At 35.8% G+C, this 16,052-nt stretch overlaps 1 protein-coding gene and 1 non-coding gene across 3 annotated transcripts in view; both read left to right on the top strand.

Moving 5' to 3' along the window:
* Positions 1-15,439, top strand: part of IPO7 (importin 7) — a 57,183-nt gene extending 41,744 nt beyond the window's left edge. Inside the window, exons 13-25 of one of the 2 annotated variants that reach the window (XM_021685298.2) lie at positions 194-283; positions 698-863; positions 1,045-1,205; positions 3,346-3,474; positions 5,408-5,474; positions 5,558-5,683; positions 6,131-6,228; positions 8,000-8,095; positions 8,807-9,027; positions 9,120-9,325; positions 10,504-10,710; positions 12,887-13,003; positions 13,857-15,439. In XM_021685298.2, the coding sequence (XP_021540973.1) occupies positions 194-283; positions 698-863; positions 1,045-1,205; positions 3,346-3,474; positions 5,408-5,474; positions 5,558-5,683; positions 6,131-6,228; positions 8,000-8,095; positions 8,807-9,027; positions 9,120-9,325; positions 10,504-10,710; positions 12,887-13,003; positions 13,857-13,954 (1,782 nt within the window). In that variant the 3' untranslated portion in view covers positions 13,955-15,439. The remainder of the gene's footprint in view (positions 1-193; positions 284-697; positions 864-1,044; positions 1,206-3,345; positions 3,475-5,407; positions 5,475-5,557; positions 5,684-6,130; positions 6,229-7,999; positions 8,096-8,806; positions 9,028-9,119; positions 9,326-10,503; positions 10,711-12,886; positions 13,004-13,856) is intronic. The other variant, XM_044919161.1, reaches the window with a different exon arrangement.
* LOC123326311 lies at positions 432-615 on the top strand. The gene has a single exon (XR_006541015.1). It is a non-coding gene; the product is annotated as a small nucleolar RNA SNORA23 (small nucleolar RNA).
* Positions 15,440-16,052: the final 613 nt, after the last annotated feature.

The raw sequence follows: 16,052 nt of genomic DNA, 5'->3' as shown, positions 1-16,052 counted from the left end.
AAAAAAAAATTAAAAAAAAAAAAAAAAAAAAAAAAAAAAAAAGAAAATTAGATATGGATCCTGAGGTACAAAGAATCAGAATAAATACGTGTTTTGACATAAATAATCATTTTTAACATTCGTGTATTTATTTGGCATTTGAGATGATTATATTTGGAATTCTTTCAAAAATAATTTTTGTTTATATTTACAGAAAAAGATCTACAAAGATCAGATGGAATACATGTTGCAGAATCATGTATTTCCTCTCTTCAGCAGTGAACTAGGCTATATGAGAGCAAGGGTATGTTTTAAACCTGTATTCACTGATACATTTATGTTTTGTAATGAATGACTGCTTATGTAAACTTTTATGTGGAACCTTTTTAATGCTCATCTTAATAAAAGACTTATTTCATTTTAGACTTTTTCATGTAAATATTTAAATGGCTGTTGTAATGTGTGCATAGTTTTCATCTGTGTCTGATAGCAGTGTCTGTCTGTGTTTTGCATTCAGATCTCGCTATCCACACAAACGTCATGCAGCCAAAGAATAAGTTGGGATCATAGTACTGGTCTAGTGTTGTCTCTTTGGACATATCTACCACTGGCCAGCCTCCAAATTCCCATACACAGAACTTTTGGAATAGATATACTGTAGCTTGGGGCAATTTAATGTAGGATATCTGTAGTAACTCACTGCATTTTTTAATAAAAGGCTTGCTGGGTCCTTCACTATTTTTGTGAAGTAAAGTTCAAAAGTGACCAGAACCTGCAAACGGCCTTAGAGCTGACACGAAGATGTCTGATTGATGATAGGGAAATGCCTGTGAAAGTGGAAGCTGCCATTGCACTTCAAGTGTTGATCAGCAATCAAGAAAAAGGTAAAGGATTTATATCTCATAAATAGTGTAGTGTTTTTACAAATAATTGTACAAGGCATAATCCTAGAAACTTGATACATTGTCTTCCCCTTTATGGGAAAGTATTTTTTATTTTTTGATGTACGTTATATCAGGTTTTAGGAGGTTTTGGCCAAATTTTTTTTCTCTCTTTTTCTTACAGCTAAAGAATATATTACACCATTCATCAGACCTGTAATGCAGGCTCTTCTTCATATAATAAGAGAAACAGAAAATGATGATCTTACCAATGTAATTCAGAAAATGATCTGCGAGTATAGTGAAGAAGTTACTCCTATTGCAGTAGAAATGACACAGCATTTGGTATGTTATTTGAACCAATCATTTATTCATTACTTAACCTTATGACAAGTATTTTCATAGAGCTTACTGTATATTGGGTACTGTTCTAAGCCCTATATATATATATATTTCACATATTTAGCTCATTTAATTCTCACACAGTCCTATATGAAGAATATTCATACACTGAGAGAAAATGTGAGCTATAAAAAGGTTAAGTAACTTGCCCAAGCTAGAATGGATGGAGCTGGGATTCGCACCTGAAGTATATGCCTCCACAACACACATTCTTAACTACTGTCTATGTTGATCATGACTGCTTTGTTTGTGTGGTTTTCTGGACTACTTTGGATGACCAACTTAAAGATGAAGTAGGGAAAAAAAAGATGAAGTAGAAATAATAGTTATAAATAGGTATTTTCAAAAAAAATTGAAATTTCTTTTTTTAAAGATTTTTTTTTTTTTTTTTAAGATTTTATTTATTTATTTGACACACAGCAAGGGAGCGAGAGGGCACAGGCAGGGGAGCAGCAGGCAGAGGGAGAGAGAGAAGCAGGCTCCCCACTGAGTGGAGAGCCTGATGCGGGGCTCAATCCCAGGACCCTGAGATCATGACCTGAGCCGAAGGCAGATACTTAACTGACTGAGCCACCCAGGTGCCACAAAGATTTTATTTTTTTAAGTAATCTGTACACCAATGTGGGACTCGAACTTACAACCCTGAGATCAAGAGTCACATGATTTGCTGACTGAGCCAGCCACGTGCCCTAAATAGTTTTTTTAAGAGAGAGAGTAGAGCACAAACGGGGCAGAGGGAGAGGAGAGAGAATCTTTTTTTTTTTTTTTTTTTTTTAAGATTGATTTATTTAAGGGCGCCTGGGTGGCTCAGTTGGTTAAGCGACTGCCTTCGGCTCAGGTCATGATCCTGGAGTCCCTGGATCGAGTCCTGCATCGGGCTCCCTGCTCGGCAGGGAGTCTGCTTCTCCCTCTGACCCTCCCCCCTCTCATGTGCTCTCTCTCATTCTCTCTCTCTCAAATAAATAAATAAAATCTTTAAAAAAAAAAAAAAAAAAAGATTGATTTATTTAAGAGAGAGAACACAAGCGGGGGGTGGGGGCAGAGGGAGCGGGAGAAGCAGACCCTCCCCATCCCCCGCTGAGCAGGGAGCTGGATGCGGGGCTCCATCCCAGGACCCTGGGATCATGACCTGAGCCAAAGGCAGAGGCTTAACAACTGAGCCACCCAGGTGCCCAGGGAGAGATTATCTTAAGCAGGCTCCATACCCAGCGTGGAGCCCCGATGCCAGGCTTCAGCTCACAACCCTGAGATCATAACCTGAGCTGAAATCAAGAGTGATATGCTTAACCAACTGAGCCATTTAGGCGCCCCTAGATAGTTTTTTGTTTTTTTTTTTTAATGAAATTTATAAACAGTAGTTATTCAGTAGTTGGCCTTTGTTTGCTGTACATAGCCCCAAACTTCTGAGAATTAATAATGTAAATTATTTAAGGGTAATAGAAAATATGAACATGTCCACAATTACCATTCATAATCCCTATACAGTGATTTATTTGATGCAGTTTATATTCCTCCTGAGTATTGAGGTTTCAGGAATCTAGCTCTTGGTATTTGCTTTGGATTTAAGCAAAAGCAAAGAGTTTTGTGAAAAACTGATTTTGAAATGGGGAAGGATATTTGAATAACTGTAACAGCATTCTTTAAATATGTATATTGCATTTATAATAAGCTGATTATTAGTTAAGACTCCATCCTTTACTTTTCACAAGTTTGAAAACAATTGAATTTTGTAACAAAAAATTGTGATTAATATACCTGTGTTTGGGCATTGTAAAATGTTAGCCAGTAATATTAATAAGAATATTGATAATATTAAACACTTTGTATGCCTTTCCTCATTTAATCCTCAAAGTATCTCTATGATAAAATTCTCAAATGAAATGTCAGGAAACAGATCAAATAACTTAAGGTCACCTAGTAAGTGGCAGTACCATTTGATTATAGAGCCCAGAGACTCTTAATTATTATTAATCAGTGGTGACATTGATTGGTTTTGCTGTCCCTGTGAGAACATTTTTAAAAATTAAGTTAATGTGTTTATACTGCTATAACGGCAAGTTTAAATTTATTCTCTTGAATCTAGGCAATGACATTTAATCAGGTAATCCAGACTGGGCCAGATGAAGAAGGAAGTGATGACAAAGCAGTTACTGCTATGGGAATCCTGAATACCATCGACACACTTCTTAGTGTAGTTGAAGATCATAAAGAGGTAAAATGATTCAGTGTTAGAAGGTTTTGATCCAGGTAATGATCCAAGTTTTAGGGAATTTAAAGCCATTTTTCAGCAACTGTTCTAATGCTTTTTTGGAAGGCTCTGGCTTATCTAATTCTCTGATTATCTTCGACATTCACCTTGATTATGCCAGCTTTTAACTAGTTCCCTTTTGTAAGGAAAGATTGGTATCTTATAAATATTTTAGGTTCTTTAGTACTAGAAGGAATGGAAGGAGGTAAGAAGGAATAGGAAGGAGGTATTTCTATTATACCGTATCTTACCTCAAGGCTCTGGATTTTGGCTGCCTCTTAGGTTACCTTTCTCAGATCCAGATCCAATAGTGTGGTGGTTCCTAGGAAAACCTTCCTAGTTTTCCTTTTTTTAAATGGAAGGTCAGAGGGAGAGAGAGAATCTTATGCAGGCTCCATGCCCAGCGCAGAGCACGATGCAGGGCTTGATCCCACAACCCTGAGATCTTTTTTTTTTAAGATTTTATTTATTTATTTGAGAGAAAGCATGAATGGAGGGAAGGGGCAGAGGGAGAAGCACACGGGGCTTGGTCTTGGGACTCCAGGATCATGACCTGAGCCAAAGGCAGACGCTTAACTGACTGAGCCACCTAGGTGCCTTTCTAGTTTTTCTTTTTAATTAAAAAAAATGTTTCTTAATGATAGTAAACTACACATAACATAAAGTTTATCATCTTAACCATTTTCAAGTGTACAGTTCAGTGGTGTTAGGTATACATTGTTGTGCTATCATTACTATCATCTTTCTAGTTTTCTCACAGTTGTCTTTCAGAAAGAGAATTGTAATCATGAATTTTTAAAAATGAAGTAATTTAAGACATACAAAAAAGGGTAAAGAACAGAAAACTATAACCAATACCCTTTAACTGCCACCTAAATTTATTGGGGTTTTAACATTTTATAGTATATCCTTTAGACTTTATTTCCAGTAAGAAAACAATTTCAGATACATGTAATTGAAGCCCTTGGAGGACCACTTCCTGATCTCATTTCCCTCCTTCTTTCCCTTAGAAGTGACCAGGGTCCTGAATTTGGTGTTTATAATTCCATGCAGATATTTATATCCATAAATCATATTTTCAGATTATCTGCAAATTGCCTTTGCCACAGGAGATTTTTGGTAAACTATTTGTATTCTGCATTATAATTGGAAATAGGTAGACACCATGAAGAATTCTGTAGCTGTCTGTGGTTAACAAATCAGTTGTTACTATATTTGAAGAGTTGAAAATGTTTTAAGTATATATAATTGAAGTGGATGTCCTGGTTCTATATCCAGTTAGTAAACTTTATCTTGTCTCTCCTCCCCACTCTTTAAACATTCTGATGGCTTCCAGGGATTTGGGATCTGATTGAGTATCATACTGACAATTAAAGAGGAATTTGTATTTTTGGGCTTGGGGTGTGGTTCACTATATCTAATAATTATATAAATAGAGGTGACTTAAGAATTAGTGGGAGTGGTAGGAATAATGCCTTCTTTCAAATAATTTTTCTGTAAGCCATTGACAGTGACTTTTCAATTACATCTGGGCTGAGTTGATCTATATTTAAACACAAAAAGGTCTGTAATCTGCAGAATGATGTGGCTCCTTTATTTTCATAATTATTTACATTTTTCCAAGATACTATTTTTTCCTTTACTTTTTAGGTAAACTGTGCAAGTGATTTCTTGTGTGTGTTTCATTGTAATAGTATTTCATTAAATTATAGTGGTATTTCATTAAATTTCAATTCCACATTGACCCACAATTTTATAGTGAGTCACTTCAAAACAAAGACTTAAAATGATTTAAGATATTGACCTTATATTTCAATAAGCAGTGAATTGCGTTATACATTATTAATTAATTCACTGGTGTACTGTAGTAACATACAACTTTTTTCTTCTCTTTTAGATAACCCAGCAGCTTGAGGGAATCTGCTTACAGGTCATTGGAACTGTTTTACAACAGCATGTCTTAGGTATATACCTCTAATTGTGCTTAGAATTTCCTGCTATTTCATATCAGCAAGCATTGTCCTAATGACTCCATACTCTCCTTTAGAATTCTATGAGGAGATCTTCTCTTTAGCACATAGTTTGACGTGTCAACAAGTGTCTCCGCAAATGTGGCAGTTGCTACCTCTAGTATTTGAGGTTTTTCAGCAGGATGGCTTTGATTACTTTACAGGTAAGTCAAGTCAACATAGAAATACTGAAGATTTCCCCCCGTTTTGATTTATTTTTAGTATACAGTTGAACATAATATTCTAAATGCTTCTTTATTTAGATGTTTTCACTTGTAGTTGATGCTCAAGGATGATACCATTGATTTCCATTATATATTTTGATTTAGTTACCCTTTTAGATTTGTTTCCTTTAACACATATTCTCACCCTCCTGCTCCTGTCAGTCTTTTTTGTACAATATATAATAATACCCTTTGCATTACACACACACACACACACTCTCTCTCTCTCTCTCTCTCTGTTACAGACCAATCTCACATTTGCTTTCATTTTCTAAGGAAATTTTTCAGAAACAGCATTTATATTAGTAAAGATATTTAACTTTTATTACTTTTTTATGTTTTAGTTTAATTCATTTTTTAATGTTTTTATGTTTTTTATTAATACAGATATGATGCCTCTGCTCCATAATTACGTAACAGTTGATACAGATACACTTCTGTCTGATACCAAGTATCTTGAAATGATATATAGTATGTGTAAGAAGGTAGGTCATTTTTAGTTAATATAAGGATATATGTCATGAGGCTGGTGCTGTGATAAGTATGAAATTGTGAAGAGTGAAGATACATGACACATTATAGTGAACATATTATATGGCTCTGACAGAATAAGGGCTTTAAAAGCTATAAACTAAAAGACTGATTCCTATATGCCACAGTAATGCCTTTGACAAATATTTGTCTTCTGTCTGCCCTGACATTTTTTTTTTTTTAAAGATTTTATTTATTTACTTCAGAGAGAGAGAGAGAGTGGGCATGAGAGGGGAGAGGGGCAGAGGGAGAAGCATACTCCCAGCTGAGCAGGGAGCCCGACATGGAATTTGATCCCAGGACCCTGAGATCATGACCTGAGCAGAAGGCAGATGCTTAACCAACTGAGCCACCTAGGTGCCCCTGTCTGCCCTGACATTTTATTATAGTTATAAATGTTTTTGATGTTTAGAGTGCCTGGAGCTTACCTTAGCCTACTAGTTCTTTGCTAGCCTTTGAATCAAAACAAGGAAAGAATCAAGAACTTATTTGAGAGATTATTTGAAAGGCTCAAAAATAAAGATGTTTTATAAAGAAAATTTTTGTAGGTTACAGGTTTATGGAGGCTTTACAGAAATTATTTAGTAAATAGCAAGATTGTAAAAACCAAGGGTTTACTTAAAATGAAAGTCAAAAGTACTGTGCCATTTCTTGGAAAATCACAAGTAAATGTATGCTGAATTTTTTTTTTTTAATGATTTTCTTACACAAGAGATAGGGGATACAGTTGTTGAATTGGGGTCCTTCAATATCAAAGTCAGTATAATTGGGTAATATTTGCATTTCTAACAGTGCTGAGAGACAGCTAGCTGTTTAACACCAGGCATTTTAGGGGGCGCCTGGGTGGCTCAGTTGGTTAAGTGGCTGCCTTCAGCTCAGGTCATGATCCCAGGTTCCTGGGATCGAGCCCCACATTGGGCTCCCTCCTTTTCCTTCTCCTCCCCACTCATGTTCTCTTTCTTTCTCATGCGCACGCTTACTTGTGCTCTATCTCAAATAAAATCTTTAAAAAAAAACATGGAATTTTTAGAAAGGCTTGTCTTCATTAATATCTTTTCTTTCTGAACACTTAGTCACAAAATAATCATCTGGTATACTATTCATTATTTATTGTCAATTATATAGTTTATGTTAATACTCTGGGAACGGTGATATCTGTCTATAAGATCTACTTTCTTTTCCAGAAGTTACCTATAACACTTAAGAGTACTCTAAGTAGCAGGGCGAGTCCATGTTTTTTATTTCTTGTTTGGGAATAGCATTTGCCATCAACAAGCTGCCTCTTCTTCCAGGGACACTATTTTTTATTTTATGAGACTTGTGTAGAGAAAGGGCTTTCCTAGCAATGTCAGCTTATTATTATTATTTATTTTTTCTTGTACTTCTTTACATAAGAGCCTTCCCTAAGAAAGGTAGGGTGCTTTAGCTATGATGGTCGTATGAGAAGATAGTGATTTTCAACATGGCTGTAGTTCAGAATGGCACTGCAGGGGAGGTGATTTGCTTATACTGTAGACCAAGATGTGCGATTGAGGAGATACAGCTAACCAGCGACTCCAGATCCTCATTGTTGCATTATAGTCTGTACAATGAATATTGTAATCATTTATATTAATTAACTATAATATTTTAAAAACTCCAAAGACTATAGACGGAGGACAGATATTCTCTGATTTAAAGGTTTCATGATGCCTCATTGCAGTTTTATATTTCCGTGTTGATCAGGTTCTTACAGGAGTTGCAGGAGAAGATGCAGAGTGTCATGCAGCAAAATTGTTAGAGGTCATCATTCTACAATGCAAAGGGCGTGGCATTGACCAGGTCAGTGAGGCTAACTATTAATAATTCCCGTTTGAGGCTTCATAGAGAGAATCTTTCCCTCCACCTTTTTTTTCTTTGGGGACAGCTGTGTATTTTGTATATTATTGTTTATTATGATACTAGATAACATTTTTAAATTATTGGTTTAAAATTTAACCAATATATAATGATCATTTGTTTAATGTGTATGAAAATACACATAAAACTGGCAAGTTTTATGGCTGTTATCATGCAAGGTAAGATTTTTTTATAGTAGGCTGTGAGAGTATTGTTTGTCACATAATCACTTTGCAGTAAGATAGATTTAGTTGTTAAATTTCCGTGGTCAGTTTCCAGCTTTATTGATATAATTGAAATACAACATTATAAGCTTAAGGTGTATAATATGAATTGATACAGATGTATATATTGTGAAATGATTACTACAATAAGGTTAGTCAATAAGAATATTGTGAATCCAGCTGGCTATTGTGAGGCTCTAATAGCCCCGTGAAGAAGAAGACTTCCTCTGCCTCTGGAGGGGCAGAGGAAGGGGCAGAAAGAATGTCTTCTCTAAAGTTAGATTTCTCAGTGAATGCCTCAACAGTAAAAACTATTAGGTCATCTGATGGAGAGAAAAAGAGGTTAGTTGAGGCAACAAGTTAATATGGGTAGGATGGTTAGACTGCTGTTACTTAAGGTTTTGGAATACTTTGCTGTCTTTCTTTCTAGTGCATTCCCTTATTTGTGGAAGCCGCTTTAGAGAGACTGACAAGAGAGGTGAAGACAAGTGAACTTCGGACAATGTGCCTGCAAGTTGCCATTGCAGCTTTGTATTATAACCCACACCTACTTCTCAACACCTTAGAAAATCTTCGCTTCCCTAATAATGTTGAACCAGTTACAAATCATTTTATTACACAGTGGCTTAATGATGTTGATTGTTTCTTGGGGTAAGTGACATATATTGGATCTTTGTTTATTTAACTTTGTGAGAAACTCTGCTTATTAAAAACAAGAAGAAAATCTTTATTTTATTTTTTAGGCTTCATGACAGAAAGATGTGTGTTCTGGGCCTTTGTGCTCTTATTGATATGGAACAAATACCACAAGTTTTAAATCAGGTTTCTGGACAGATTTTGCCAGCTTTTATCCTTTTATTTAATGGATTAAAAAGAGCATATGCCTGCCATGCAGAACACGAGAATGACAGTGATGATGATGATGAAGCTGAAGATGATGATGAAACAGGTAAGGGATTTGTGGTGGAGAAAGCCAAACTTACCTAGTTAGAAATCGGTGGACTTTTTTTTTTTTTTAAGATTGTATTTATTTATTTGACAGACAGTGAGAGAGGGAACACAAGCAGAGGGAGTGGGAGAGGGAGAAGCAGGCTTCCCGCGGAGCAGGGAGCCCGATGCGGGGCTCAATCCCAGGACCGTGGGATCATGACCTGAGCCGAAGGCAGATGCTTAATGACTGAGCCACCCAGGTGCCCCTGGACTTGTTTTTTTAACCCTTCTGAAGAAATGTGGAATCATACCCAAATGCTTTTGTGTTAATTCATTCATAGAAAGACTGCCTTACTTCCTGCTAGAGTGTAAGGTCTGCGAAGGCAGGAACTTTGGCTAGATCTCCCGACATGTAAAGCAGTTCTAGGCATTTATGGTTTTTGCTGTTGGCAAACATCTATCATCTGTTAGTGCTAAAACCTAAGTATACCTGCACTATAAAAATAATTTGATCAGCTATTGGCTAATACATTTCACCTGTAGGACACTATAGACTACAAGAGTATAAATTGATAGAATGTTGGTTAAGAGAAATTATTGTAATGGTTTCAGAATAAGATAGGTATTGCCATTTTTTTTTATGATTCACCAACTTAGCCTTAAAAAAAAAAAAACTCACAGAAAATGATATAACATAAACTATATTATTTTACTGTTGGTGTTTGGTTTGGTATATCCCATAAGGCCCAGAGCACAAGTGCTGAATCTCATATTATGTTCAAACCTCTGGTATTAGGAATTGTGGTTGGGTTTCTTGGATTTCTATGAGAATTTTTTACTCTATTTATTGCTTAATATTGTATTTATTTATTTAAATATTTATTAGAGAGAGAGAGCAGGAGTGGGAGGGGCAGAGGAAGGGGCAGAAAGAATCTCAAGCAGACTCTGCGCTGAGCACAGAGCCCAGCTTAGATCTTGATCTCATGATCCTGAGATCACGACCTGAGCCGAAACCAAGAGTCAGACGCTTAGCTAACTGCACCAGCCAAGTGCCCCGCTGAATATTGTATTTAAACACCAGTTCCTGGAACTTGAATTTATTCAGTTGTGATTTGTAATTTACTGACTGTGATCACTGTCAGTTTGTTGAGTAAGAGAATACTTCGGTTAACAAATGCACCTATTTATGGCTTGCAGAGGAACTGGGGAGTGATGAAGATGATATTGATGAAGATGGGCAAGAATATTTGGAGATTTTGGCTAAGCAAGCAGGTGAGGATGGAGATGATGAAGACTGGGAAGAGGATGATGCTGAGGAGACTGCTCTGGAAGGCTATTCCACAATCATTGATGATGAAGATAACCCTGTTGATGAGTATCAGATATTTAAAGCTATATTTCAAAGTAAGTCAACTTGTTATATGTAATTCATATAGCTCTATATGATCCATTTCCCTGAACCTTTCTGTTCTTACTTGTGTCTATCACTTAAAGAAGGCTTTTTAGGGATATCAAACCCAAACTCGACTGTGATTGAAGAGTTGGTAGCTAAAGTATCCAAAGTTACTACTGTTGCCATAGAGTCATAGAGTATTTCCTCATTTTATTATTTTATTTAGATTGTCATATTGAAATATGCACATTATAGGAAAATAGTAGTTCAAAATTTATACAATGACAATTCCTCTTTCCCACTTCTTTTTTTTTTTTTTTTTTTAAAGATTTTATTTATGTATTTGAGAGAGAGAATGAGATAGAGAGCATGAGAGGGGGGAAGGTCAGAGAGAGAGGCAGACTCCCTGCTGAGCAGGGAGCCCGACGTGGGACTCGATCCCGGGACTCCAGGATCATGACCTGAGCCGAAGGCAGTCGCTTAACCAACTGAGCCACCCAGGCGCCCTCCTCTTTCCCACTTCTGATTTCTAACCTTTCAGCATTCTCCAGAAGTATCCACTCTTAAATGTTTGTTGCATGTTTATGTATTTGTGTATCTTTTTTTTTCCCTCCGGCTAAAACCACAGTTAACTTCTGAGAATTTGACCATTTTGAACATTAATGGTCTTGGAATCCCTTTTGTTTTTTTCCTGTAACACATTGTATGTGGCTTTACCATCCTTTACTTGGACTTCAACAAAATAGAACATCTCTGTTCTATCCAACTTAAGAAATTAAAATTGGCACTATATTTGAAACACCCTTTTCTCCAGAGTTACAACTGTGCTATCATTTCTATGTATTATGAGAACTTTGTTGTAGAATAAATTCTCTGATAACCAAGGCATTAGTCTTCCAAACCCATGACAAAGCAATTATGATGCAAGGTTACAGAAACACAAAGGAGTGGTTTCTGAGCTACATGGCAGGCAGCAAGAATTGATGGAGGTGCCAAGAATTACTGACTTGTTTTTGTCTGTGACTTTGTATTTTATAGACTTAAATACATGTTAATCCCAAAGGATGGTTTATATTAGAGGGCCTGTGCATAGTAAATGCAATAAAATAGAAATAGAAAAGCATGTGATGGGTTGTCAGATCCCCGCCCCCCAATACCTCAAAATTACTGTGTTAAAAACTTCTTTTGTGGAAAGTCTTTATAGAGAACTTTTTTCTCTAACTCAGCACACACCTACCCCTTTGTATAGGTACTTAATTGAAATAGGGAAATACATGGTCGGACTCGATACCCTTATACGTCAGTTTATCTAGTGCATGTTTTTATGAAACACTGAGATTTTATTTTTTTATTTTTTAAGATTTTATTTATTTATTTGACAGAGAGAGACACAGCGAGAGAGGGAACACAAGCAGGGGGAGTGGGAGAGGGAGAAGCAGGCTTTCCGCCGAGCAGGGAGCCTGATGCGGGGCTTGATCCCAGGACCCTGGGATCATGACCTGAGCCGAAGGCAGACACTTAATGACTGAGCCACCTAGGCGCCCCAACACTGATATTTTAATACCTGGTCTTGTCACATGCTGGGAAAATTTGTTATCCACTTATTACAGATGGGGTTTGACCATTATTTTAGGCTGTGATATAAAACGTGAGCATTATAAGTACTGCAGAGCTACCATTGGAAAAAGACAGATGTTTTTAAGAAAGATTTTTGACGGGGCAGTACAGAACAAAATAAGGCATTTATTTTGTACCATTCACTTCTTTCTTGGTCTACTTAATGTTTCTGATTTTTGTTTTTTAATTTCGGGATTTGAGAATTCTAACCAAAGTAGCCTTGATCAATTGCTTTTAACTGTGAATCTTTTATACAGGTTGGGTTACTTTTTAAAGTTTCCCTACTTTGTTAATTATATAAGTACTGGTTTCAGCTCTTGATTTCTTGAAAGCTAGAGATATGAAGTATGAGAATGATTAGATTTTTTCAGCATAAAGCCAAACCAGAATTTTTTTCTCCCTATATCTTTTGTTTTCACAAATAACTTAAAGTAACTTAAATTATTTTTGGGAAAATATAAAGTAGATTAGAATTTCAGTACTGGAGGTGAAGTAGAAGGAACATATTAGAAAGGAACTACCAGGCCTCTCATATTATTGCCCTTTTCCCCCTTGTTTTCTTTTTGATAGCTATACAAAATCGTAATCCTGTGTGGTATCAGGCTTTGACTCATGGTCTTAATGAAGAACAAAGAAAACAGTTACAGGATATAGCAACTCTGGCTGATCAAAGAAGAGCAGCCCATGGTATGTCAGTTGACCACAACCCCTCTTTAATGCAATTGATGACTTGATACAGCTTTAACATTTTATATTAAATGATTCAAAATTATATAAAAGGTACAATTGTTGCAGGTGACAGGAATTATGAAGGAATAAAGGAATGAAATGAAGAAATGAGTTCTGTTTTTTGGCCATAGTTGACTGATTTTAAGTGTAGTCAAAGACTGCTTTCAGTGTGTAATAGCTTTGATAAAGTTGCTCAAGCTCATGGTGATGGCTTGTTAGTGGAAAATTCTATTAAAAGTATAAAAAAATTTTTAGGTTAGAAAAACTATGCTTTTTCTTAGAAATATTAAAGGAAATCCCAGACATCATCATATCTTACCATCTTTAAACATTTCAGTATGCATTTCAGGAAAGGACATTTTAGATAATACACAGCCTAACAATTTTCTATAGGTCTTAGTACCATTAGTCAGATTAGTTTAATATTCAAAAAAGTATCCTCCTTACAGAAGGCACAACTTTCTATTATATTTGGATTTCCCTGCACTAGATTCATTAGCTGTTACTCCCTTTGTTGAAGACTTGAGTTCTGATTCAGTATTTGACTCAGAAAGGTGTATTTAAAGATTTTTTTTGTAACATCAGAAAGTGAAAGTTGGCCAAGAAGTCTGCAGCATACAACATGAGGGTTTATCGTCTCTCTATAATGTACCCCTTCCCCTCTCTTACTCCTGTACAAGAGAAGGAGGGAGAGGACAACTTTGGAACTAGTGGGTTTAAGCTTTTGTTAATGTCTGTCAATTCCTTCTCTTCTCCAAAGTAGTAAAATGATCAAATACTCTATTAAACTTTCACTTACTTGTTTTTTTAGAATCCAAAATGATTGAGAAGCATGGAGGATACAAATTCAGTGCTCCAGTTGTGCCAAGTTCTTTCAATTTTGGAGGCCCGGCACCAGGGATGAATTGAGTTATCACTTTCTTTCCTGCTGTGTGATTGTAGTGAAGAGCTTGTGTTCCTCCTAGTAGTGGTTCCAGAACTGGTTCATGTTATCTACTCTAAACTAATTGATCAATAGATGGACAAAAAAAACCCAGGAGGTTGGACCTGATCATGCAACTTGGCACTGAAAAAGAAACCAGAGGGATTTCGGGGGGGAGGGTGGTAATTTGGGGGTGGTATTTTCTTTATTTTTTGAAGAAAGTAAGATTCTGACTGAAAGTTCAAGTGACACTGTGGAAATCTGAAACGAGGGGATGTCATGAAGGCAGCTTTTCTTTTTCTGAGGAAAAAATAGGCATGGGCTACAGGACTATTTAAAATGTCTCATTTACAGTATAAGCTCAAAGGTAGATGTAATTTTTACACCTATGAGTATTTGTCCGATTTCTGTCTCTTCCTCACCATTGGGTATCTATTCTTTATATGTAAATAAGATAAGGTAATCGATAGCCTTATTCAGTCTTCATCATTTTCATTCATCAAAGATTGTTCCTATGTAGATTATTGGACATTTATTGTAGCACTACATAACTAAAAAAAAAATCTGTAAATGAATTAGCACTTTCATATTGAAACAAGCCTGCTAGCCTATGTATAAAATAGCAAAATGTTTGCTGTTTATAAAAAGAAGGGATGTAATGGGGTGGGGGGCAGGGTAATTTCAGGTTATTAATTTAAAAATGAACTAGCAATTTTGTACCTGGTGACTTTGTGGTGCACTCACCTCTGATAGTGACTTGAATTCGGTATGTTAAAAGGGGTTAGTGATATTTCATTGCTGCTAAAAAATGGCAACTCCCTCTGTGTCCTGTTTTTCTTAAAGCTCTCAGTGTACAAGTGGAGACTTGGATACAAGACCTTACTGTATCAAATAAGAAAGGTGATATTTGAAGCATGTAAATTGGATATAAAGTTCTACTCTTAAAGAGTTGATCAAAGAGTATGGCTAAACATCTATATATGCAATCTATTAAAAGAACTTAATTCGGCTATTATGTCTTGATTTGATTGCAGTTTTTTCCTAATTATAAAACTTTTCCCTCATTGGCCTGTTTTTATCCTGTACCTAGAAAGAGTGCAAAATGCACACTTTTAAAATTTAACACCTGCCCATATTCCCCTCCCCCCATATCCCCTACCCCTCTTGTTGGTGGTATCTGATCTTAAATAGCTAGGCTGAAGGCACACGGTTCCCTCCAAAACCACTATTGATACCACTGCAAAAACAAGCCAGCAACAAAGACAATGTGGAGAGGTTGCCTTGCTTCTCTCCTAACTGCATGTTGAAAAATAAGCCTTTATTGATCTTAAACATCTGTCAGATGAGTCATACATTGGGTTATTTTTTTATATACATGTATACACACAATATTTCAAATTGAAAGCAACATCTCAATGGATTCAAAACTATTAAATGCTGTTGTCTATAACAGACTAGGAAATTTATAACTGTAAAAATGAAACAAATGCACATATTGATATTTAAAATGCATAATGAAGAAAACCCATTGGTGTTGTGTTTTTCTTGTATGCCAATAATTAAGCCACTACTGTTGGCACTGTTTGGTTTTCTATTTTAACACTGAAGGAGTGAAAGTATTTCCTATATTTATGAATTTACTATGAAAATCTTGGCAAAAAAAAAAAAGTTGTCTGTCTAAAATGTGTGGGTGAAAACTGTTAATCAAGTGTGTTTCTACTTTTTTTTCCCCCAAGTTGGACACCATCTGTATACCCTAGGTTGCTTAAGGGGATTTCACTATTATATAAAATCAATAAAATTAAAATGGAGTAGTTGTATATATGCAACATTGTGTACAGAGGGGATATATTGAATAGTATTAAACATTTTCGTCTTCCTTTACCTTTTATCCCTTAATATCTAGTCTACTTTTTTAAATTTCAGACTTCAATGCTCTTTGAATTGATAATTCCAATTTTCATATTGTTATTGGAAAACCATATCTAATAAAGGTTTTAGTTATTCCCATGCACAGTATGAAAATTCTCATTTGCTTAGCTTTTATTCTAAGGAAATGTATTGGTATGTCTTTGAGAATAAGTT

Source organism: Neomonachus schauinslandi, chromosome 11 (genome assembly GCF_002201575.2).
Source record: "Neomonachus schauinslandi chromosome 11, ASM220157v2, whole genome shotgun sequence".
NCBI lineage: Eukaryota > Metazoa > Chordata > Mammalia > Carnivora > Phocidae > Neomonachus > Neomonachus schauinslandi.
Note: the sequence above shows the minus strand (reverse complement) of the source record. Positions and strands in the feature narration are given on the sequence as shown.